This window comes from Oncorhynchus gorbuscha, linkage group LG21, assembly GCF_021184085.1.
Source record: "Oncorhynchus gorbuscha isolate QuinsamMale2020 ecotype Even-year linkage group LG21, OgorEven_v1.0, whole genome shotgun sequence".
NCBI classification, from domain to species: domain Eukaryota; kingdom Metazoa; phylum Chordata; class Actinopteri; order Salmoniformes; family Salmonidae; genus Oncorhynchus; species Oncorhynchus gorbuscha.
In genome coordinates, this window is record NC_060193.1 from 10,881,548 (window position 1) to 10,907,022 (window position 25,475).

Consider the following 25,475-nt stretch of genomic DNA (forward strand, 5'->3'; position numbering starts at 1 on the left):
AGTGAGCCAGACTAGAGGTGGATAGAATATGCAGTGAGCCAGACTAGAGGTGGATAGAATATGCAGTGAGCCAGACTAGAGGTGGATAGAATATGCAGTGAGCCAGACTAGAGGTGGATAGAATATGCAGTGAGCCAGACTAGAGGTGGATAGAGTATGCAGTGAGCCAGACTAGAGGTGGATAGAGTATGCAGTGAGCCAGACTAGAGGTGGATAGAGTATGCAGTGAGCCAGACTAGAGGTGGATAGAGTATGCAGTGAGCCAGACTAGAGGTGGACGCCTAACCGGCTGGTATCTCAAGAGCGTCTGCTAAATGACTTAAATGTAAATGTAAATGCAGTGTGTATTTATTGCATGTGACTAACTGGTGTTTTTGCTTTGAATAGACTTCAAGAAGCAGCTAACGGGACGGATGTTCTGCAACTTGACTAACTCTGATGTGTGTGTGTGTGTGTGTGTTCCTACAGACTTTGAAGAGCAGCTGTATGACACCAAGTTAACAGGCCAGACGTTCCGCCACCCCACAGTGTCTTCCCAGACTTCTGGCGATACCACCACCCTGAGTCGTTCCCCTATCTCCCTCAACAACAAGAGACCTGAATTCCTCTTCCTGGTAAATATTTACACCTTTTATTGAACTTTACAGTTACCTACTTACATTATGTTGCACAACGATGTTTTAGTTCAGGTATGATATATTTGGGCTTGAAATACCAGATCTGCATGTGTGACTTCACATGTTATAGAGATTCTTAACGTGTCGTTTCCTGTGAGTTGATGTGCGAATGTGTTTCAGAGCCGTGTTTTATGTAAATGTTACCTATGTATTGGCACTGTTTATTAATTAGAAACACCTGCTTCAAAGTTCTTTCTGTTCGCGAGTCGTCTGAGAGCCAAACAGCTTTTCTCAATAGTCTACACTTGGGTTTCCACTAGATAAAACCGTCAAAATATATTGTACAAATTCATGAAAACAAAAATGTTTTTTTTTTATGGGTCTTCATTTATGGTTAGTGTTAGGCTAAGTTTAGGAGTATGGTTAATGTTAGGGTTAAAGTGACAGGTTTAAAATCTGTTTTTAAGAACAGAAAATGAAGAGAAAGACGTGGCTTGGGACTTTGTGGCTGTGGTAACTAGTGACAACCCTACGCTTGGCCGCCTTTGCCATGGAGCAAATTAAAATAAGGGGTGTAAACTAGTGTTTTAGCACCTCCCCTTTTTTTTACCAGCAAATTATCATAATCCATTTTCTCATTTGTCAAGTTTCTCTTATTTGTTAGCTAGTCTGCATAAAACTAAATATATTACAATTTTAAAAATGTTAAAATTTCGTGACATGATTGCATTTTAGACCCCCCCCCCCCGTTAACCCAAGATGAATGGTTTGACCTCTAACTTTTAGAAATCTCCACCGACCCGGGGCACCGGGCCATGTGAAATGAACTTGCCCATAGCTTCAATACATCCAAACCGTTCGTTAGGCCATCCGTATTACTGGAGCTTCTATTCTGGGGTTTTTCTATGGCGGAGTCGAGGCCGCAATTTAGATAACGCTTCAATATATAGCTGTGAGATTTAGATAACACATCATCATTCTATAGCTGTGAGATTTAGATAACACATCATCATTCTATAGCTGTGAGATTTAGATAACACATAATCATTATATAGCTGTGAGATTTAGATAACGCTTCAATATATAGCTGTGAGATTTAGATAACGCTTCAATATATAGCTGTGAGATTTAGATAACACATCATTCTATAGCTGTGAGATTTAGATAACACATCATCATTCTATAGCTGTGAGATTTAGATAACACATCATCATTCTATAGCTGTGAGATTTAGATAACACATCATTCTATAGCTGTGAGATTTAGATAACACATCATTCTATAGCTGTGAGATTTAGATAACACATCATTCTATAGCTGTGAGATTTAGATAACACATCATTCTATAGCTGTGAGATTTAGATAACACATCATTCTATAGCTGTGAGATTTAGATAACACATCATTCTATAGCTGTGAGATTTAGATAACGCTTCAATATATAGCTGTGAGATTTAGATAACGCTTCAATATATAGCTGTGAGATTTAGATAACACATCATTCTATAGCTGTGAGATTTAGATAACACATCATTCTATAGCTGTGAGATTTAGATAACGCTTCAACATATAGCTGTGAGATTTAGATAACACATCATCATTATATAGCTGTGAGATTTAGATAACACATCATCATTCTATAGCTGTGAGATTTAGATAACACATCATCATTCTATAGCTGTGAGATTTAGATAACACATCATCATTATATAGCTGTGAGATTTAGATAACACATCATCATTATATAGCTGTGAGATTTAGATAACGCTTCAATATATAGCTGTGAGATTTAGATAACACATCATCATTATATAGCTCTGAGATTTAGATAACGCTTCATTATATAGCTGTGAGATTTATAATATAATATAATAATATATGCCATTTAGCAGACGCTTTTATCCAAAGCGACTTACAGTCACGTGTGCATACATTCTACGTATGGGTGGTCCCGGGGATCGAACCCACTACCCTGTAACACATCATTCTATAGCTGTGAGATTTAGATAACACATCATCATTCTATAGCTGTGAGATTTAGATAACACATCATCATTATATAGCTGTGAGATTTAGATTACACATCATTCTATAGCTGCGAGATTTAGATAACGCATTGGGGCAGCAAGTAGCCTAGTGGTTAGAGGGATGCCAGATATCCTAGTGGTTAGAGCGTTGGGCCAGTAACTGAAAGGTTGCTGGAACAAATCCCTGAGCTGACAAGGTAAAACAAGGCACTTAACCCACTGATCCTAGGCCGTCATTGTAAATACGAATTTATTCTTATCTCACTTACATTAAGATTACATTTACTTTAAAAAAATATATATATATATCTGCACAATGTAGATAACGGATTGGTTTATAGCTAGCTAGCTGGGTGAAATGATGACAGAGTGAAGATAGGGTATAGCTATTTGATAATGTCCATTTGCATGTGCAAATATTAATGAAATACTCAGTCTGAATGTGGGGCGTGTTGATACACATTTAAAGATATTTACATAAATAGCCCTGATTGGCGGATAGGATCGTCTAGACTCTAGAGTCGACCCCACTTAACCCTTCAAAGTAGGAGGATACATATGCAAATCAAAGATGGCTTGTCATTGGTCAGAATAATCAGATAAGATTGTGATGTCATGCTGTTGGCCAAAAACTCCATTCCCCTTGAACAGGATGACATTTCAAGTGTTTTTTTTTCTCCAAAAGCTCTTACACTAAAAGGGCATTATCATAATTTTCACAATTTCTGTGTAATTATGAGCTCAAAGTATGAAAATATAAAAAAAACTGGAAACATCATTTTTGACTTCACTGACCCTTTAAGTATTTTTTCTCCAGTTTATGCTTTGACTCAGTTAACAGAATATGAACTTTTAAAAGTGAGATTTTCACTGGACAAGTACTTTAACTTCATTTTTACTAACCCTTTACTAACCCTTTACTAACCCTTTACTAACCCTTTACTAACTCTTTACTAACCCTTTACTAACCCTTTACTAACCCTTTACTAACTCTTTACTAACCCTTTACTAACTCTTTACTAACCCTTTACTAACCCTTTACTAACTCTTTACTAACCCTTTACTAACTCTTTACTAACCCTTTACTAACCCTTTACTAACCCTTTACTAACCCTTTGCTAACCCTTTACTAACTCTTTACTAACCCTTTACTAACCCTTTACTAACCCTTTACTAACTCTTTACTAACCCTTTACTAACCCTTTACTAACCCTTTACTAACCCTTTACTAACCCTTTACTAACCCTTTACTAACTCTTTACTAACCCTTTACTAACTCTTTACTAACCCTTTACTAACCCTTTACTAACCCTTTACTAACCCTTTGCTAACCCTTTACTAACTCTTTACTAACCCTTTACTAACCCTTTACTAACCCTTTACTAACTCTTTACTAACCCTTTACTAACCCTTTACTAACCCTTTACTAACCCTTTACTAACTCTTTACTAACCCTTTACTAACTCTTTACTAACCCTTTACTAACCCTTTACTAACCCTTTACTAACCCTTTACTAACCCTTTACTAACCCTTTGGTGCCAATTTAGTCAAGATAATAGTTGTTTAAAAACATTTGCAATTTATTTTGGTAGAATCCTTCTCTCAATGTTTTCATCAATGAGATGTCATGAGTTACCTGCATTTCAAAAAATATTTTCATTATTAATAAGATAATAGATCCGTGAGATTTACTGTAGACTTTCATTTGATATGACTAGTGTTGGGCTTGGCTTACAAGTTAACTACACAAAATGATTTATTGGTTTCCAAATGACATCTCATGTCAGCCTTTTGTGGACTCGCTGAACATCCCATTAGTTCTCTGAGATACATCGGCGTAGAAATAGAAATGTTCAACATGTCCTGCAGGGGAGGGGACATTGAGAAGGAACTTCCTCAAAGGGGATCGTTCTGGTTCCACAGGCTCAACACATTGTCTCCTCTTGGCCTTAATGAGGAGTTTGACTTGAATAGTTTCAATAAGTCCAAATAGTGTTTTATTTATATCCTAGTTGAATATTGTATGTGTATGTATATTACTATAAATATTGATCACATTCTCTGTGTATGATCATATAGTTTGATACATTGAATGTTAACATTGTTAAACTATGTTATACATGTCTTTTCCTCATGTTTCAGGAAGTGATGTCACTGAGTACTGCCCCTATATATAGGACCTTCCACCCCCACCTGGGATATGGATGCCTGATGAAGACCTAAGGGTCAATAAGTTGTAAATAAATATCGCCTGGGAGCATGAGCAGCAGTGTGCGGCGTTTTCCAGCTTTCTCCCCTTTCCAACGATTTTGAATCTGAAATACCTCTCCTCTCCTCTCCTCTCCTCTCCTCTCCTCTCCTCTCCTCTCCTCTCCTCTCCTCTCCTCTCCTCTCCTCTCCTCTCCTCTCCTCTCCTCTCCTCTCCTCTCCCACCCAACCACCCCTTCCCCTCCAGCCGGCGTCTAAGAGGCAGGTGTGTGAGGAGGATGAGACCTCCTCAGTAGGAATCAATAGGGGTGTAGACCCGTCCCCCTCCCCATCACCCTGTGGGTCAGATCGCCCTCTGGTGGTGTGGAGTAGTACCTCTCTAGGACCCCCCGTGGCCGAGAAACCCCGCTGGCACCTGGGACAACGGACACCCGCTCACCTGCTGCCCCCCGACGTCACAGGTGGGGCATGGTGTGGAAGTAGTGTGTGGGGGTGTGTGTCTGTGGGGGTAGTGTGTGTGGGGGTGTGTGTCTGTGGGGGTAGTGTGTGTGTGTGTGGGGGGGGGGTAGTGTGTGGGGGTGTGTGTCTGTGGGGGTAGTGTGTGTGTGTGTGTGGGGGGGGTAGTGTGTGTGGGGGTGTGTGTCTGTGGGGGGTAGTGTGTGTGTGTGTGTGGGGGGGTGTGTGTGGGGGTGTGTGTCTGTGGGGGGTAGTGTGTGTGTGTGTGTGGGGGGGGGGGTAGTGTGTGTGGGGGTGTGTGTCTGTGGGGGGTGTGTGTGTGTGTGTGTGTGTGGGGGGGTAGTGTGTGTGTGTGTGTGTGGGGGGGGGGTAGTGCGTGTGGGGGTGTGTGTCTGTGGGGGTAGTGTGTGTGTGTGTGGGGGGGGGTAGTGTGTGTGGGGGTGTGTGTCTGTGGGGGTAGTGTGTGTGTGTGTGTGTGTGGGGGGTAGTGTGTGTGGGGGTGTGTGTCTGTGGGGGTAGTGTGTGTGTGTGTGTGTGGGGGGTAGTGTGTGGGGGTGTGTGTCTGTGGGGGTAGTGTGTGTGTGTGTGTGTGTGTGTGTGGGGGGTGTAGTGTGTGTGTGTGTGTGGGGGGGGGGGGTAGTGCGTGTGTGTGTGTGGTAAGCTTGGTAAGGTTAGATGTGATAGATAGACTAGCTTGGTAAGGTTAGATGTGATAGATAGACTAGCTTGGTAAGGTTAGGTGTGTTAGACTATCTTGGTAAGGTTAGGTGTGTTAGATAGACTAGCTTGGTAAGGTTAGGTGTGTTAGACTATCTTGGTAAGGTTAGGTGTGTTAGACTATCTTGGTAAGGTTAGGTGTGTTAGACTATCTTGGTAAGGTTAGGTGTGTTAGACTAGCTTGGTAGGGTTAGGTGTGTTAGATAGACTAGCTTGGTAAGGTTAGGTGTGATAGATAGACTAGCTTGGTAAGGTTAGGTGTGATAGATATACTAGCTTGGTAAGGTTAGGTGTGATAGATAGACTAGCTTGGTAAGGTTAGGTGTGTTAGATAGACTAGCTTGGTAAGGTTAGGTGTGTTAGACTATCTTGGTAAGGTTAGGTGTGTTAGACTATCTTGGTAAGGTTAGGTGTGTTAGACTATCTTGGTAAGGTTAGGTGTGTTAGACTAGCTTGGTAGGGTTAGGTGTGTTAGATAGACTAGCTTGGTAAGGTTAGGTGTGTTAGACTATCTTGGTAAGGTTAGGTGTGTTAGACTATCTTGGTAAGGTTAGGTGTGTTAGACTAGCTTGGTAGGGTTAGGTGTGTTAGATAGACTAGCTTGGTAAGGTTAGGTGTGTTAGATAGACTAGCTTGGTAAGGTTAGGTGTGATATATAGACTAGCTTGGTAAGGTTAGGTGTGATAGATAGACTAGCTTGGCAAGGTTAGGTGTGATAGATAGACTAGCTTGGCATGGTTAGGTGTGATAGATAGACTAGCTTGGCATGGTTAGGTGTGATAGATAGACTATAGATAGACTAGCTTGGTAAGGTTAGGTTTGATAGATAGACTAGCTTGGCAAGGTTAGGTGTGATAGGTGTGATTACTGCTGCACCCTCTCACCCTCTCTCTCTCTATCACTTCCTCCCTCGCTCTCTCTGTCCCTTTCTCAGTCACTCAGTCACTCACTCTTTCTCTCTCTCTCTTTTTCTCTCTCTCACCCTCTCGCTATGTCTCACTCACTATCGCTCTCTTTATCACCCTCTCTCTCTGCCATCAGCTCACCATTGCCCTAACGACAGAACAGGTAGCTGTTGCCATGGCAACACTCTTTTCTTCCTTCTCTCCTCCACTCCTCTTTCTGAAAAAAGCTGCAGAGAGAGGTAAAGAGAGAGAGGGAAAGAGAGAGAGGGAAAGAGAGAGAGGTAAAGAGAGAGGGAAAGAGAGAGAGGTAAAGAGAGAGGGAAAGAGAGAGAGGGAAAGAGAGAGAGGGAAAGAGAGAGAGGTAAAGAGAGAGGGAAAGAGAGAGATGGAAAGAGAGAGGGAAAGAGAGAGAGGGAAAGAGAGAGGGAAAGAGAGAGAGGGAAAGAGAAGGAGGGAAAGAGAGAGGGAAAGAGAGAGAGGTAAAGAGAGAGGGAAAGAGAGAGAGAGGGAAAGAGAGAGAGGGAAAGAGAGAGAGGGAAAGAGAGAGAGTGAAAGAGAGAGAGGGAAAGAGAGAGAGGGAAAGAGAGAGAGGGAAAGAGAGAGAGGAAAGAGAGAGAGGGAAAGAGAGAGGGAAAGAGAGAGAGGGAAAGAGAGAGAGGGAAAGAGAGAGAGTGAAAGAGAGAGAGGGAAAGAGAGAGAGGGAAAGAGAGAGGGGGAGAGAGAGAGAGAGGTAGGGATGGGGAAAGAGAGAGGGAAAGAGAGAGGGAAAGAGAGAGAGGGAAAGAGAGAGAAACAGAGGTAGGGATGGGGAAAGAGAGAGGGAAAGAGAGAGGGAAAGAGAGAGAGGGAAAGAGAGAGGGAAAGAGAGAGAGGGAAAGAGAGAGGGAAAGAGAGAGAGGGAAAGAGAGAGAGGAAAGAGAGAGAGGGAAAGAGAGAGGTAAAGAGAGAGGGAAAGAGAGAGAGGGAAAGAGAGAGGGAAAGAGAGAGAGGGAAAGAGAGAGAGGGAAAGAGAGAGAGTGAAAGAGAGAGAGGGAAAGAGAGAGAGGGAAAGAGAGAGAGGGAAAGAGAGAGAGTGAAAGAGAGAGAGGGAAAGAGAGAGGGAAAGAGAGAGAGGGAAAGAGAGAGAGGGAAAGAGAGAGAGTGAAAGAGAGAGAGGGAAAGAGAGAGAGGGAAAGAGAGAGGGGGAGAGAGAGAGAGAGGTAGGGATGGGGAAAGAGAGAGGGAAAGAGAGAGGGAAAGAGAGAGAGGGAAAGAGAGAGAAACAGAGGTAGGGATGGGGAAAGAGAGAGGGAAAGAGAGAGAGGGAAAGAGAGAGAAACAGAGGTAGGGATGGGGAAAGAGAGAGGGAAAGAGAGAGGGAAAGAGAGAGAGGGAAAGAGAGAGAAACAGAGGTAGGGATGGGGAAAGAGAGAGGGAAAGAGAGAGGGAAAGAGAGAGAGGGAAAGAGAGAGAAACAGAGGTAGGGATGGGGAAAGAGAGAGGGAAAGAGAGAGAGGGAGAAACAGAGGTAGGGATGGGGAGAGGGAGGGAAAAGAAACTGAAATGCTGGTCCATGTTGACTCCAATGCTTCCCACAGTTGTGTCTTAGTTAGCTGGATGTCCTTTGGGCGGTGGACCATCCTTGATACACACAGGAAACTGTTGAGCATGAAATTCACAGCAGTTCTTGACACAAACCGGTGTGACTGGCACCTACTACCATACGTCCGAAGGCACTTCAATCTTTTGTCTTGTCCATTCATCCTCACATACACAATCCATGTCTCAATTGTCTCATGGCATAAAAAATCATTATTTGCAGCTCTTCAGGACCCACCCATTTTCTTTCCAATTTTCACCTAAAATGTCATACCCAAATCTATCTGTCTGTAGCTCAGGACCTGAAGCAAGGATATGCATATTCATGATACTATTTGAAAAATCGGGTAAAAGATAATACAAAGAAATGTATTTGTATTTTTTTGTTCCATCATATTTGAAGATGCAAAAGAAAAGCCAGAATGTATTATTCCAGCCCAGGTGCAATTTAGATTTCGGCCACTAGATGGCAGCAGTGTATGTGCAAAGGTTTAGACTGAGCCAATGAACCATTGCAGTTCTGTTCAAAATGTTGTATCAAGACTACCCAAAAGTACCTAATTTGTCTATTATTAAATATTCAAGCTCATAACTGTGCACTCTCCTCAAACAAAAGCATAGTATTGTTTCACTGTCATAGCTACTGTGAATTGGACAGTGCAGTTAGATTAACAAGAATTTCTGCCAATATCACATACATCTATGTCCTAGGACATGTTCTTGTTACTTACTTAGCTACGTTAGCTCAACCGTCCTGCGGTGGACCCACCGATCCTGTAGAGGAACCTGTCTCCTCCCCTTCATTAAAGTGGATTTAACAAGTGACATCAATAGGAGATCGATCCAGCTTTCACCTGGATTCACCTGGTAAATCTGTAATGGAAAGAGCAGGTGTCCTTAATGTTTTGTACACTCAGTGTAGAACGTAATGGCCCATTGGCCACAGAGGCCAAGTCAACGTCTACTCCACATTGGTTCAACGTCATTGAATTGAAATGACTTGGAAACGACGTTGATTCAACCAGTGTGTGCCCAGTGGGGAGTTACCCCAGGTCTTTTCTCAGGAGACGTCTCTTAAACTTCAGATAAGGTTTTCGTATTAATGTAGGCAAGCCCCGGAACATGTTATTCTGATGATAAGTGATCCCTAACAACCTTAAATACTTTCTGGTTTTATCCATGGATAACTCAACAGTCTCTCCCCCTCTCCTCCTTCTCTCCCTAGGTGAGGGTAAAGTCCTGGACGTAGACCTTCTCCAGGGCTCCTGTTCCCCCTCTCTGTCCCTGGGCTGCGGCATCACCGATCAGCCCCGGTCTCTGGAGCCCGTCTCAGACACCCCTGTCCAGCACCTTACCCTGAGGAAGACCCACAGTGACCTGGACCTCAGCCTCAGCCTGCCCCAGTCCCCCTGGACTCCACCTCCTACCCTGGGCACCATGGACCACTCTGCTACCCTTCTCTGCTCCAACTCCCCGTCTCAGTCCTGGAACGGCCCTAAAGGCTCTACCTTCTCTCCTGGAGTCTGGAGTGAGGCCTATAGTTATAATTTAGCTCCCAATCCACTAGGGAAGGGACCGGCGACCATGCCCAAAACGGTGGGGATGGTTGGGGGGGTAGGGGGGCAGGGTGGAGGGTTGATGTGCCCCTCTCAGACCAGTTTGGGACTCTCCGGGAGCTCGGGGTCACAGTCTCACTCTAGTTCGTTCACGTCGATATCGGAGTCGTCCTGTCTCAGGCACCCGGTAACCATGGTTATGATGATGGGGAGGCGGAGCGAAACAGAGGGCGCAGCGGCTAGCCCTGCAGGGGGACAAATGGGGTCAGAAAGAGGGGTGGGAGAAGGAGAAAGGAGGGAGAGGTCAGCACATTCCATCGCTGCGGCCAACGCATTCAAGTTCCGCGAGCGCTCTCTCTCCACGCCGACAGACTCCGGTTCGTTCTGCTCCACAGATAACGTCAGTGGCGGGATGTACAGTGTCACTGGGGTAACAGGAGCCGGTAACGGGACGAACGGAGGTGTTCCAACAGAAATGCACAGCCACCACCACTATCAGCCCCGTGGTGAGAGGGGGGAGAGCTATGCCCTCCTGTATCCCAGCGGGAGCTCTGAGGACGGTAGCGCCAGCGTCGACAACATCTCCATAACCGACGGCAACTTCCCCCAGGACGGTCGCCTACGGTTACGCTCTCGCTCTATCTCACTAAAGAAGTCCAAACACAAACCCCCTCCGCCCATCCGGAGTGTCTCGCTCATGAAGAATTTAGGGGACGCCGATGGGCATGTGCACGGCCGTGACAGGGGTCACTACAGGGAAGGACGCCCCAAATCCCTCCACATCCCACGGGAACACCTCCAGGACTTCCAGCCAAACTTTCTCCTACCCTCCTCCTCCTGCCTCTCCAAGCCTGATCTGGAGGATCCCGAGCTGGGCTACGGTGGGATGGACGGGCCCCCTGGCCTGGAGGTCCAGGGACCCAACAACACAGAGCTGTCCTCTCCAGCCCACTGGCAGCTGGGGGAGTGGAAGTCTTCTGATCCATACCAGTCATGGTCTGGGTCTAGCACCGCCACAGGGACTACTGTCATAGACTGTATGAAGGTAAGACTAGTCTAGGCACTTAGGGCCACATCCAGACTTGAGACAAGTTGTTTTAACATGGATTTAAGTAAAACGTTCCACTAAAGTGCATGTTCTGTTGACTTAAGTCCATTTTAAGTTAAGTTAAGTCTGAATAGGGCCCTAAGTACTTTTCTACTTGTGTAAAGCCACAGGGGTTTGTGTGTTGTATGTATTGTGTCATGCAGGGCTCTCTCTTCCTGGAGATCTACAGTCCAACCCCAGTCTGATTCAGCTAACAGTCTTGGTGAGATCTCCAGGAGGAGGGTTGGATAGCGCTGGTGTAATGTAGGATTTTTTCTGATGTACGACGAGGAAGATTATACATGGCTAATACATTTTTTTATCTTATCAAATATAATCCAAGGTTCGAGGCAGTTCAGAGTCTCTCCTGGATTCCCCGTCTACCTCCCGAGCCTCCTCTCCCTCCCTCCTCTCCATCGAGTCGACCAAAGCCTCCTCCCCCTTCAAGCCTCCAGGACTCATGTCCCCTTCCAGCGGCTACTCTAGCCAATCAGAGACACCCACGCCCATCACCCCCTCCAATCAGGTCACAGGAACAACAACAGGGCCCGCCTCCACATTTGGGTGTAAGATGCGCCCCAAAATCCCCGAGAGGAAGTCTTCGCTGCCGGTGACCTCGCCGCGTGACCCAGCCGCCCGGTCGAGGCTTTCCTTCGAGATGCCGGTTAACGCTCATCTAGACTTGTCCTCCATCAAACCGAAACAGAAAGCCAGCAGGCGTCATTCTGACACATCCACTGCAGCCAAGCCCGGTAAACTGAGTTCCGGCAGTCAATCATCTCTCCCCGTGGTGACCACGAACGAGCTGCGGACCATCCGCCTGCGTTCCGTCTCCCGTACTGACCTGGAAGACTTCCCAGACGGAGCCTCTGATGACATTATCGAGGAGGAGCAGGGTCTTGACCTTTCCCCCCCTGGTGTCAACTCCCTCGGGCCCCTCGTTGCCTCCAAACCCAAGCCTCCGGTCGCGGTGAAACCCCCGTTACCCAAACGGCCCTTCAACCTCCTTCTCAAGTGCCCCTCCTCCTCTCCCGTTGATTCCGAATCCTCCCCTGCCTCCCCCAATGACCCTCCCCGGCCCATGCCCAACCCCAGCATTTACATGGTGGTAGGTAGGAAGCCCAAGCTGAAGAAAGCCCTCCCTCACACCCCCACCAGCCCTTGTGGACCCCTGGACCAAACCCAAACCTTCCATCTCCATCACCCCCAGGGTCTTTACAATCTCCCCTCCTTCCCCCACATCCAGTCCCTGTACGACCTCCCTCCTCTCCCCCTGCCCCAGCCACTGCTGGAGGACCCCACCTTGGAGCCGGAGTTCGACCCAGACTCGGAGCTCCATATTGGGCTTGAGGGTGGATGGTCGCTTCCCTCTCCCTGTAGTAACCTAGAGGTGATGGAGACTCAGGATAAGAGCAGGACCCTCCCCAGCAGGATGACCATCTCCTGTCTGGCCGAACTGGACAAGAAGAAACCCAAGGTAGGCCCAAGTCTGTCTGTCTGTCTGTCTCTCTCTTTTTTTTCTCTCTGTCTGTCTCTCTCTCATATTTTATTCTGTCTCTCTCTCTTTCTCCATCAGTGGCAGTCAGTGCCGTTTAAGATGAGGGCGGACAAAAAATGTTTTCATGAGCTTGGCCATATTTTTATTACAGCATATTGGATGACTCTCATTCATATTCCATTCATCCAGTTCAAGCTAGCCTATGAATGAAAGTTTACAACGTAGGTGCACACAGTTCGAGAGACAAATTTGAGGTGACACATGGACAGACAGTGACATTTAATACCGCCTTGCACACTCTTGCCTGTATCTAGATAATATAGGGTGTAATCATTAGTCTAACATTTGCAATCGAGAGTTTCTATTGGACAAATTCAGGTATGTTCATTCCCGTTTTTTCCGTTTAAGAATTTGTTTTTCAACAAAATCATGAATTAATACACCCCTGATCACGGGTAAACACAGTTCACTTTCATAGCAGCCACATTGTATTCCTTCTTGCATCTATGTGCTCTCCTTTCACCTCTTCCCTTCACTTGTGGACTTCAATACACAGCACATCTGCTGTATGTGACCAGTCGAAAAACCTTTCCAAGCCAAACCACTAACTTACACAGCCTATGTCGTCACCATATTAGCTAAAGTAACGTCATAGTCAGCATAGCCACTAAACGCACCGCGTTAGTAAACCCGCTTCATGCAGTAATGTTACAGTGTACAGTCAGTAAGCGGTTACACCTGCGGGCCCCGGTGGCAATAAATCAGTAAAACCAAAAGTTTACCATGACTTGAAAGAGTTCCAGTGTTGTGTTGGAAAGGCCTAGCCAGCTACCTAACATAGCATCCCTCTGTTATAGCCAGCTAGCTAACATAGCATCCCTCTGTTATAGCCAGCTAGCTAACATAGCATCCCTCTGTTATAGCCAGCTACCTAACATAGCATCCCTCTGTTATAGCCAGCTAGCTAACATAGCATCCCTCTGTTATAGCCAGCTAGCTAACATAGCATCCCTCTGTTATAGCCAGCTACCTAACATAGCATCCCTCTGTTATAGCCAGCTAGCTAACATAGCATCCCTCTGTTATAGCCAGCTAGCTAACATAGCATCCCTCTGTTATAGATAGCTACCTAATATAGCATCCCTCTGTTATAGCCAGCTAGCTAACATAGCATCACTCTGTTATAGCCAGCTAGCTAACATAGCATCCCTCTGTTTGAGCAGGGTGATTCAGTAGGCTAAACTAGCTAGCTGCATTTGCTTGCTAACTAAGTGAAACTGAAAGTGAAAAACAATGACAATCTCTCTCTCTCTATTTCTCCCTTGCCTCTCCTTCATTTTGGTAGAAATGTATTTGTTCAAAAATGTTCAACTATTGTCTTTGTCTTTGAGTCAACGACTCACCACATGTTATGCACTGCAGTGCTAGCTAGCTGTAGCTTATTCTTTCAGTACGAGATTAATTCTCAAATCCTTTGATTGAGTGGATGACATGTCAGTTCATGCTGCAAGAGTGCTGATAGGTTGGAGGACGTCCTCCGGAAGTTGTCATAATTACTGTGAAGTCTGTGGAAGGGGTTGTCAATGTCAATGTAGCCAGAGGAGGACAGAAGCTATCAGTCCATGGTGCTACCTTACAGAGTGCTATTGAGGCTACTGTAGACCTTATTTGCAAAACAGTGTGTTTTAATCTATTATTTGGTGACGTGATTATAAACTCAGCAAAAAAATAAACGTCCTCTTACTGTCAACTGTGTTTATTTTCAGCAAACTTAACATGTGTAAATATTTGTATGAACATAACAAGATTAAACAACCGAGACATAAACCGAACAAGTTCCAGAGACATGTGACGAACAGAAATGGAATAATCTGTCCCTGAACAAAGGGACAGATTATCAAAATCAAAAGTAACAGTCAGTATCAAATCAAATCAAATCTATTTATATAGCCCTTCATACATCAGCTGATATCTCAAAGTGCTGTACAGAAACCCAGCCTAAAACCCCAAACAGTAAGCAATGCAGGTGTAGAAGCACGGTGGCTAGGAAAAACTCCCTAGAAAGGCCAAAACCTAGGAAGAAACCTGGTGTGGCCACCAGCTGCATTAAGTACTGCAGTGCATCTCCTCCTCATGGACTGCACCAGATTTGCCAGTTCTTGCTGTGAGATGTTACCCCACTCTTCCACCAAGGCACCTGCAAATTCCCTGACATGTCTGGGGGGAATGCCCCTAGCCCTCATCCTCCGATCCAACAGGTCCCAGACGTGCTTAATGGGATTGAGATCCGGGCTCTTCTCTGGCCATGGCAGAACACTGACATTCCTGTCCTGCAGGAAATCACACACAGAATGAGCAGTTTGGCTGGTGGCATTGTCATGCTCGAGGGTCATGTCAGGATGAGGCTGCAGGAAGGGTACCACATGAGGGAAGAGGATGTCTTCCCTGTAACGCACAGCGTTGAGATTGCCTGCAATGACAACAAGCTCAGTCCAATGATGCTGTGACACACCGCCCCAGACCATGATGGACCCTCCACCTTCAAATCGATCCCGCTCCAGAGTACAGGCCTCAGGTGTAACGCTCATTCCTTTGACGATAAATGCGAATCCGACCATCACCCCTGGTGAGACAAAACCGCTAATCGTCAGTGAAGAGCACTTTTTGCCAGTCCTGTCTGGTCTAGCGACGGTGGGTTTGTGCCCATAGGCAACGCTGTTGCCGGTGATGTGACGTTACAACATGCCTATCAGCCCTCAGTCCAGCCTCTCTTAGCCTATTGTGGACAGTCTGAGCACTGATGGAGGGATTGTGCGTTCCTGATGTAACTCTGGCAGTTGTTGTTGCCATCCTGTACCTGTCCCGCAGCTGTGATGTTCGGATGTACCGATCCTGTGTCTGCCACTGCTAGGATGATCAGCTATCTGTCCTGTCTCCCTGTAGCGCTGTCTTAGGCATCTCACAGTACAGACCTTGCAATTTATTGCCCTGGCCACATCTGCAGTCCTCATGCCTCCTTGCATCATGCCGAAGGCACATTCACGCAGATGAGCAGGGACCCTGGGCATCTTTCTATTGGTGTTTTTAAGAGTCAGTAGAAAGGCCTCTTTAGTGTCCTAAGTTTTGTGACCTTAATTGCCTACCTTCTGTAAGCTGTTAGTGTCTTAATAACCGTTCCACAGGTGCATGTTCATTAATTGTTTATGGTTCATTGAACAAACATGGGAAACAGTGTTTAAACACTTTACAATTTTTACGAATTATCTTTGAAAGACAGGGTCTCAGTTTCTTTTTTTTTGCTGAATTTATTTAGTATAGTTTTATCTAAAAAGGACTTTTAAAATTTTTATGAAATTCACTGAGGAGGATGGTCCTCCCATTCCTCCTCTGAAGAGCCTCCACTGCTTTCCATATAATCTACATCTATTACCTGTATGTACTTTGACTACTTCCTGCTACAAACCAAATTGTCCTTTAGTTATGATGTAGACAATCCACTATTTCTGAATCTCTCCTCAAGGTTCCTCCACCAGTTCCCAAGAAGCCCAACAGTCTCCTTCTTCCCTCCAACTCCACCACGGTTCATTCCAAGGGTTCCACCGACAGACAGGGAACACAGATGGACGGCCCAGCCGCTCTCCGCTCTCCTGTTGGAGCCTCCCCACCTGAGGAGATTCCCGGTAAAGAGGAAAACCAGGAAAACCACCTGGGAACAGATGAGGAGAGCTCAATGGAGTCTTCGTTACACTCTTCATTGCAGGATTGTTCTCTTACAGACCTGGAGGGGAGGATGGCCACTGTAGAGATAGGGACAGGTATGTGTATAATGACAGGGAATTAATTCATGACAATTTATTTAGATGGAATTCAGATCCTGCCAGAATGAGCAAATGTGTTACAGTTCAAAACTACTGTTTCTGATTCTCTTCAGTTGTTAGTTGATGTGTAAGTGGTTGCCATATCAATTTAAAAAAACACAATTACCAATGCTGTTTTAATTCCTTGTTAATTGTTTTCTTAATTTATTGGCTGGTATTCATTAATAGAAATGTTTCTTGTCGTAGAGAGGAACTGACCAATCCTATTGTCTCCAGGTGATGATTCAGTGGAGGAGAACGTTGAGCACAGTAGTTTGGACTTTAGTGGTAAAACGGACCTCCACATCACAGAGGAAACGGATGACGATGTCGGTGGACACACACCCAGCACACACAACATGGAGGATCTCTTCACCAAAATACACAGGTACGCCAACAAACATACATTTATTTGGGAAACGGTTAAAAATGGTATTTAACATTCAAAGAAACAAATAACAATAATATCTACTGTGGGTTTTCCAGTATGTATGAAACATATTAACTATGCATATTAACTACGTATGTTTTACCTTACAATGTTTTTTACTCTGAAAAGTCTAAATGACATTCTATTTCTCTCCTCCCTCCAGGTCGAAGAGAAAAGTCCTGGGTCGTAAAGAACCAGGGGACTCATTCGGCAGCCGCCAGAGTCTGGTCTCCCCAGTGAAGCACAGCACCAGCGGGGGTGACCTCCAAACCTTGACCCTGGGCTCCACTCTGCGGTCCAGCTCGCGGAACGACAACTTCATGGCCCTGTTACAGAAGAAGGGCAGTAAGTCCAGCAGGGGAGGGACACGCCTCTCTGCCATGGAGCTCCTGAAGAGCACGAACCCCCTCGCGAGACGCATCACGGAATTCTCCACGTCGTCGGACGGAGGAGGGGATACGACCACCGGTAAGAACAGGACCAGACCGCCCCAGGACCAATGAGTCCCGGACCGACCCTCTCTCTCTCTCCTACTAAAGAGATTCTTGCTGTAACCTCACCAACACCAACAGCGGGCTGGCAAAGTAGAGGTTGAATATATAACCACTTGCCGACCATTGATCGACAATGTAAATGGACCATTGATGGAAGAATGAATATCCAGCCAGACCACTCAACCACTGATGGACCGATCATTAACCGCCCAACGGTTGGACACGATGGTCACAGCGGTCATCAAAGGAGTTTTGTTTCCAGACACGGTCCATGCTGTTATGAAGGTGTTTCATTTGCTAAGGTCTCAACTCAGTCCATGCTGTTATGAAGGTGTTTCATTTGCTAAGGTCTCAACTCAGTCCATGCAGTTATGAAGGTGTTTCATTTGCTAAGGAGGAATTTTGAGTCGATGCTTCGATTCATCAATCCCGTTCTCATATTTTTTACTTTGCTGTGTGAATAGTACTGTGCAGCCAGGCTCATTGTGTGAATACTATACTAGGGAAAGAAGGAAAGATTAGATATTACCTTCACTCTGGGAGCCTGAACGTATGACTGTCAATGATGTGGAAATGAATCTGATTCAACCATGGATACACCACCAGTGTCTACTATCAACGCTCCATCCAACAACAGCCAGAGTACAGGCCAATGCTGGTCAAATAAACCACATTGAACTTAAGGCTTTTGAATACATGGTGTGAGTATGTGTTATATTAAAAACAAGAATGGTCATGTACTATGGTTATTACGTAAAGTCCAAAACATTCTACAGGAAGATGGACAGTTGGACCTGGTACCAAGCCCTACCCCTTTACGTTTGAATCAAAGGACTTGGGCGACGGCATACAGAACTAGTTCACAACAACGACGGCATACAGAGGTAGTTCACAACAACTACGGCATACAGAGGTAGTTCACAACAACTACGGCATACAGAGGTAGTTCACAACAACGATGGCATACAGAGGTAGTTCACAACAACGACGGCATACAGAGGTAGTTCACAACAACGACGGCATACAGAGGTAGTTCACAACAACTACGGCATACAGAACTCGTTCACAACAACGAAGGCATACAGAGGTAGTTCACAACAACGAAGGCATACAGAGGTAGTTCACAACAACGATGGAATACAGAGGTAGTTCACAACAACTACGGCATACAGAGGTAGTTCACAACAACGACGGCATACAGAGGTAGTTCACAACAATGATGGCATACAGAGGTAGTTCACAACAACGAAGGCATACAGAGGTAGTTCACAACAACGAAGGCATACAGAGGTAGTTCACAACAACGATGGCATACAGAGGTAGTTCACAACAACGACGGCATACAGAGGTAGTTCACAACAACGAAGGCATACAGAGGTAGTTCACAACAACTACGGCGTACAGAACTCGTTCACAACAACGAAGGCATACAGAGGTAGTTCACAACAACGATTGCATACAGAGGTAGTTCACAACAACGACGGCATACAGAGGTAGTTCACAACAACGACGGCATACAGAGGTAGTTCACAACAACGACGGCATACAGAGGTAGTTCACAACAACTACGGCATACAGAACTCGTTCACAACAACGAAGGCATACAGAGGTAGTTCACAACAACGACGGCATACAGAGGTAGTTCACAACAACGACGGCATACAGAGGTAGTTCACAACAACGACGGCATACAGAGGTAGTTCACAACAACGACGGCATACAGAGATAGTTCACAACAACGACGGCATACAGAGGTAGTTCACAACAACGACGGCATACAGAGGTAGTTCACAACAACTACGGCATACAGAGGTAGTTCACAACAACGACGGCATACAGAGGTAGTTCACAACAACTACGGCAAACAGAACTCGTTCACTACAACGACGGCATACAGAACTCGTTCACAACAACTACGGCAAACAGAACTCGTTCACAACAACTACGGCATACAGAGGTAGTTCACAACAACTACGGCATACAGAGGTAGTTCACAACAACGACGGCATACAGAGGTAGTTCACAACAACTACGACAAACAGAACTCGTTCACAACAACGACGGCATACAGAACTCGTTCACAACAACTACGGCAAACAGAACTCGTTCACAACAACTACGGCATACAGAGGTAGTTCACAACAACTACGGCATACAGAGGTAGTTCACAACAACGATGGCATACAGAGGTAGTTCACAACAACTACGGCATACAGAGGTAGTTCACAACAACTACGGCAAACAGAACTCGTTCACAACAACGACGGCATACAGAGGTAGTTCACAACAACTACGGCATACAGAGGTAGTTCACAACAACTACGGCAAACAGAACTCGTTCACAACAACGGTGGCATACAGAGGTAGTTCACAACAACTACGGTATACAGAGGTAGTTCACAACAACGATGGCATACAGAGGTAGTTCACAACAACTACGGCATACAGAGGTAGTTCACAACAACGGTGGCATACAGAGGTAGTTCACAACAACTACGGCATACAGAGGTAGTTCACAACAACGACGGCATACAGAGGTAGTTCATAACAACTACGGCATACAGAACTCGTTCACAACAACGACGGCATACAGAGGTAGTTCACAACAACTACGGCATACAGAACTAGTTCACAACAACGACGGCATACAGAGGTAGTTCACAACAACTACGGCATATGTGTACACAGAATGGTGTACACATATGTGTACACAGAATGGAACCCTGTGGATCTTTCCTAAGGGAGAGTCTGATACAGGTTGGGTTGATTAAACAGGTTTAGACTACAGGTCTCTGTTAGGACCATTAGACTGCTACGCCAGAAAACACCCAGGGGTTTATACTAGAGGAGGGTCATTGGGGCGTGTCTACTGTATGTGTGTGTGTGTGTGTCTGCAGATAAGGGGTTAATTCATTCGTCCTAAGGAGAGAATGAAGTGGTCTGAACGTGGCTGTACTCTTTGGAGACATTCTGGACCTGAAGGGATTCTAGAACTGAGGTGATTCTAGAACTGAGGTGATTCTAGAACTGAGGGGATTCTAGAACTGAGGGGATTCTAGAACTGAGGGGATTCCAGAACTGAGGGGATTCTAGAACTGAGGGGATTCTAGAACTGAGGGGATTCTAGAACTGAGGGGATTCCAGAACTGAGGGGATTCTAGAAATGAGATTAGAACACACTGTATCGAACAACTATCTCAAAACTCACAGAGACAAAACAAGAATAGAGCTGTTTCTCCATCTGACATAGAGAACCATAAAACAGGATAAGGATGCATCACCACGTTCTTTGTGCCCTCGCCACACGCTTTCTCTCTCACACTGTCCATGTAGTGCAGTGGTGATACTGCAGCCTTTTCCTCTCCTTTACCTTCCTTCTACTCTTCTCCTCCCTAGCTGGAATTCATGCTCTGTCTCTCTCTGCCCATAGTGCAGCCCCACTCCTCACCTCCCCCTTCCTTTCATCTCCCATCCTTTCCCTCCTCCCCTCCTCCTCCCCTCCTCCCTCCTTCTCTCCTCCCTCCTCCTCCTCCCCTCCCCTGCTCCCTCCTCTCCTCCCTCCTTCCTTACCCCTCCTCCTCTCCTCTTCCTCCTCCTCCCCCTCCTCTCTACCCCTCCTCCCTCCCTCCTTACCCCTCCTCCTCTCCTCTTCCTCCTCCTCCCCCTCCTCTCTACCCCTTCTCCCTCCATCCTTACCCCTCCCATTCCCTCTACCATCTGAGCTGCAGGTTTACAGACGACGCAGCCTGAATGTCAATGATTGCTCGGAAGGAAATGAAGGATGCCATGTTGGAATTATGTCCAAGAGTGCTACGCTCAAATTCCTCCCCGTTGCCTCCCCCTTTTACAAAGGAGTGTTTTCTTTCATCCTTTCCCTGCGATGTGCATCCATCCGTTTATCCAGACCAACCATCCATGGTACAAGTACAATAAGATGATGGATTGTCTGAAAGAACAGAGATGAAGGGACATGGATAGTGTGTGTGTGAATGTCTGAGTGTGTACGTACAGGAGAGGATAGTGGACTCTGGATCCACTAAGACTGTGAATCGAATACTGATGCTAACCCATCCTTCTTTCTCACACACCTCTTACCCTGGATAGAATGGACAGTGGATCTGTTGGTTCTGCGTTCTGTTGCTGTGTTCTAATGTTCTAAGACTCCTTTCACCACACGATTCCGGAACCTATTCCTAACTGCTCCCGGCACGGAGAGTAGGGCTGTGCTTCTGAGAGTAGGGCTGTGCTTCTGAGAGTAGGGCTGTGCTTCTGAGAGTAGGGCTGTGCTTCTGTGGCTCTCAATCAGAAGGAGAAAACAAAACGCCTGGTGCTATTGAGCTAGAGCACCCCTTTTGGACGAAGACAGGGAGAACCCTGTTCTAACCCTGCTCTGTCCCTCAGCAACATGGACAAAGACAGGGAGAACCCCCATGTTCTAACCCTGCTCTGTCCTTCAGCAACATGGACAAAGACAGGAGAACCCCCCCTGTTCTAACCCTGCTCTGTCCCTCAGCAACATGGACAAAGACAGGGAGAACCCCCCTGTTCTAACTCTGCTCTGTCCCTCAGCAACATGGACAAAGACAGGGAGAACCCTGTTCTAACCCTGCTCTGTCCCTCAGCAACATGGACAAAGACAGGGAGAACCCCCCTGTTCTAACCCTGCTCTGTCCCTCAGCAACATGGACAAAGACAGGGAGAACCCCCCTGTTCTAACCCTGCTCTGTCCCTCAGCAACATGGACAAAGACAGGACCCTGCTCTGTCCCTCAGCAACATGGACAAAGACAGGACCCTGCTCTGTCCCTCAGCAACATGGACAAAGACAGGACCCTGCTCTGTCCCTCAGCAACATGGACAAAGACAGGACCCTGCTCTGTCCCTCAGCAACATGGACAAAGACAGGACCCTGCTCTGTCCCTCAGCAACATGGACAAAGACAGGACCCTGCTCTGTCCCTCAGCAACATGGACAAAGACAGGACCCTGCTCTGTCCCTCAGCAACATGGACAAAGACAGGACCCTGCTCTGTCCCTCAGCAACATGGACAAAGACAGGACCCTGCTCTGTCCCTCAGCAACATGGACAAAGACAGGACCCTGCTCTGTCCCTCAGCAACATGGACAAAGACAGGACCCTGCTCTGTCCCTCAGCAACATGGACAAAGACAGGACCCTGCTCTGTCCCTCAGCAACATGGACAAAGACAGGACCCTGCTCTGTCCCTCAGCAACAAAGACAGGAGGACAAAGACAGGACCCTGCTCTGTCCCTCAGCAACATGGACAAAGACAGGACCCTGCTCTGTCCTCAGCAACATGGACAAAGACAGGACCCTGCTCTGTCCCTCAGCAACATGGACAAAGACAGGACCCTGCTCTGTCCCTCAGCAACATGGACAAAGACAGGACCCTGCTCTGTCCTCAGCAACATGGACAAAGACAGGACCCTGCTCTGTCCCTCAGCAACATGGACAAAGACAGGACCCTGCTCTGTCCCTCAGCAACATGGACAAAGACAGGACCCTGCTCTGTCCCTCAGCAACATGGACAAAGACAGGACCCTGCTCTGTCCCTCAGCAACATGGACAAAGACAGGACCCTGCTCTGTCCCTCAGCAACATGGACAAAGACAGGACCCTGCTCTGTCCCTCAGCAACATGGACAAAGACAGGACCCTGCTCTGTCCCTCAGCAACATGGACAAAGACAGGACCCTGCTCTGTCCCTCAGCAACATGGACAAAGACAGGACCCTGCTCTGTCCCTCAGCAACAACACCGAGACAGAAGGACTCCGGATGACCGACTATCTGGCCGCTCTTTTCTGACGTCATTCCTTCAGGAAAAACCAAACAACAACTTATAAAGATGGAAGAAGAAGGAGAAAAAATTAAGAAAAAAAGTAAATTATAACATTATTAATCCATAGTCAAGTGACACTTGTTTAAAATATTTAGTTACTGGAACTATATTAAAAACAACTACGAAGAAACTCAGTGTTGGTTTGCCTTGTATTCTGGAGACTCTGTGTTTTCTCTATTCAAGTCAATGAGGCCATAATGTCAAATTGCCATTGTCCAAGGTTCTATGCTCATTCTAATTCTATGGTTTTCAGCTACCTTAGTATTACACTTCCTTAGAGGTATGCAGAGTTTTTACTCTTTCTGACGTACTGTGGTTATTACGGTAATACTGTATACTATGGTTACTATTGTCTTATACTGTGGTTATTACGGTAATACTGTATACTATGGTTACTACTGTAATATACTGTGGTTATTACGGTAATACTGTATACTATGGTTACTACTGTAATATACTGTGGTTATTACGGTAATATTGTATACTATGGTTACCATTGTCTTATACTGTGCTTATGATGGTTATTATGGTAATACTGTATACTATGGTTACTACTGTAATATACTGTGGTTATTACGGTAATATTGTATACTATGGTTACCATTGTCTTATACTGTGCTTATGATGGTTATTACGGTAATACTGTATACTATGGTTACTACTGTAATATACTGTGGTTACTACTATCATCTACTGTGCCTATTACGGTTATTACGGTAATACTGTATACTGTGGTCATATACTATGGTTATTACAGTAATGGTCATCACTATTCCTACTACTATTAATCTCTGCTGTACCTCTATATTCTTCACGAAAAACAAGGACCATGATAGAGAGAAAGAAGAGGGAGAGAGAAAGAAGAGGGAGAGAGAAAGAAGAGGGGAGAGAAAGAAGAGGGAGAGAGAAAGAAGAGGGAGAGAGAAAGAAGAGGGAGAGAGAAAGAAGAGGGAGAGAGAAAGGGAGTTGGAGAAGAGAAATAGAGGACTTAACCCAAGACCGTGATGGCTTAGTACTTATTATATACTGTAACGCTCAATCTGGTTATAGATTCTAGCCCTAAACACACACACACACACACACACACACACACACACACACACACACACACACACACACACACACACACACACACACACACACACACACACACACACACACACACACACACACACACACACACACACACACACACACACACACACACACACACACACACACACACACACACACACACACACACACACACACACACACACACACACACACACACACACACACACACACACACACACACACACACACACACACACACACACACACACACACTAATCAAACGTGTAGGACTGACCCATCTGAAAGAGGGGTCCACAGTTGGATGAATACAAAGCTCCATCCATCTTGTTCTTCTTCCCCCCCTCTTTTTCTTCTCTTCTCTCCTCTCTCCCCTTCTCTTTTTCTTCTCTCCTCCCCTCTCTCCCCTTCTCTTTTTCTTCTCTCCTCCCCTCTCCCCTCCTTCTCTTTTTCTTCTCTCCTCCCCTCTCCCCCTTCTCTTTTTCTTCTCTCCTCCCCTCTCCCCTCCTTCTCTTTTTTTCTTCTCTCCTCCCCTCTCCCCCTTCTCTTTTTCTTCTCTCCTCCCTCTCCCCTTCTCTTTTTCTTCTCTCCTCCCCTCTCTCCCCCTTCTCTTTTTCTTCTCTCCTCCCCTCTCCCCTTCTCTTTTTCTTCTCTCCTCCCCTCTCTCCCCCTTCTCTTTTTCTTCTCTCCTCCCCTCTCTCCCCTTCTCTTTTTCTTCTCTCCTCCCCTCTCTCCCCTTCTCTTTTTCTTCTCTCCTCCCCTCTCTCCCTTTCTCTTTTTCTTCTCTCCTCCCCTCTCCCCCTTCTCTTTTTCTTCTCTCCTCCCTCTCTCCCCCTTCTCTTTTTCTTCTCTCCTCCCTCTCTCCCCTTCTCTTTTCTTCTCTCCTCCCCTCTCTCCCCCTTCTCTTTTTCTTCTCTCCTCCCCTCTCACCCCCTCTTTTTCTTCTCTCCTCCCCTCTCTCCCCCTTCTCTTTTTCTTCTCTCCTCCCCTCTCTCCCCCTTCTCTTTTTCTTCTCTCCTCCCCTCTCCCCTTCTCTTTTTCTTCTCTCCTCCCCTCTCTCCCCTTCTCTTTTTCTTCTCTCCTCCCCTCTCTCCCCTTCTCTTTTTCTTCTC

At 46.0% G+C, this 25,475-nt stretch overlaps 1 protein-coding gene across 2 annotated transcripts in view; it reads left to right on the forward strand.

Moving 5' to 3' along the window:
* The window catches only part of LOC124007763 (NHS-like protein 2), a 249,719-nt gene extending 228,807 nt beyond the window's left edge, over positions 1-20,912 (forward strand). For both annotated transcript variants that reach the window (XM_046318497.1, XM_046318498.1), the window contains exons 3-9: positions 469-614; positions 5,101-5,314; positions 9,735-11,110; positions 11,496-12,629; positions 16,171-16,465; positions 16,745-16,895; positions 17,101-20,912. In XM_046318497.1, the coding sequence (XP_046174453.1) occupies positions 469-614; positions 5,101-5,314; positions 9,735-11,110; positions 11,496-12,629; positions 16,171-16,465; positions 16,745-16,895; positions 17,101-17,440 (3,656 nt within the window). In that variant the 3' untranslated portion in view covers positions 17,441-20,912. The remainder of the gene's footprint in view (positions 1-468; positions 615-5,100; positions 5,315-9,734; positions 11,111-11,495; positions 12,630-16,170; positions 16,466-16,744; positions 16,896-17,100) is intronic.
* The last annotated feature ends 4,563 nt before the right edge of the window (positions 20,913-25,475 follow it).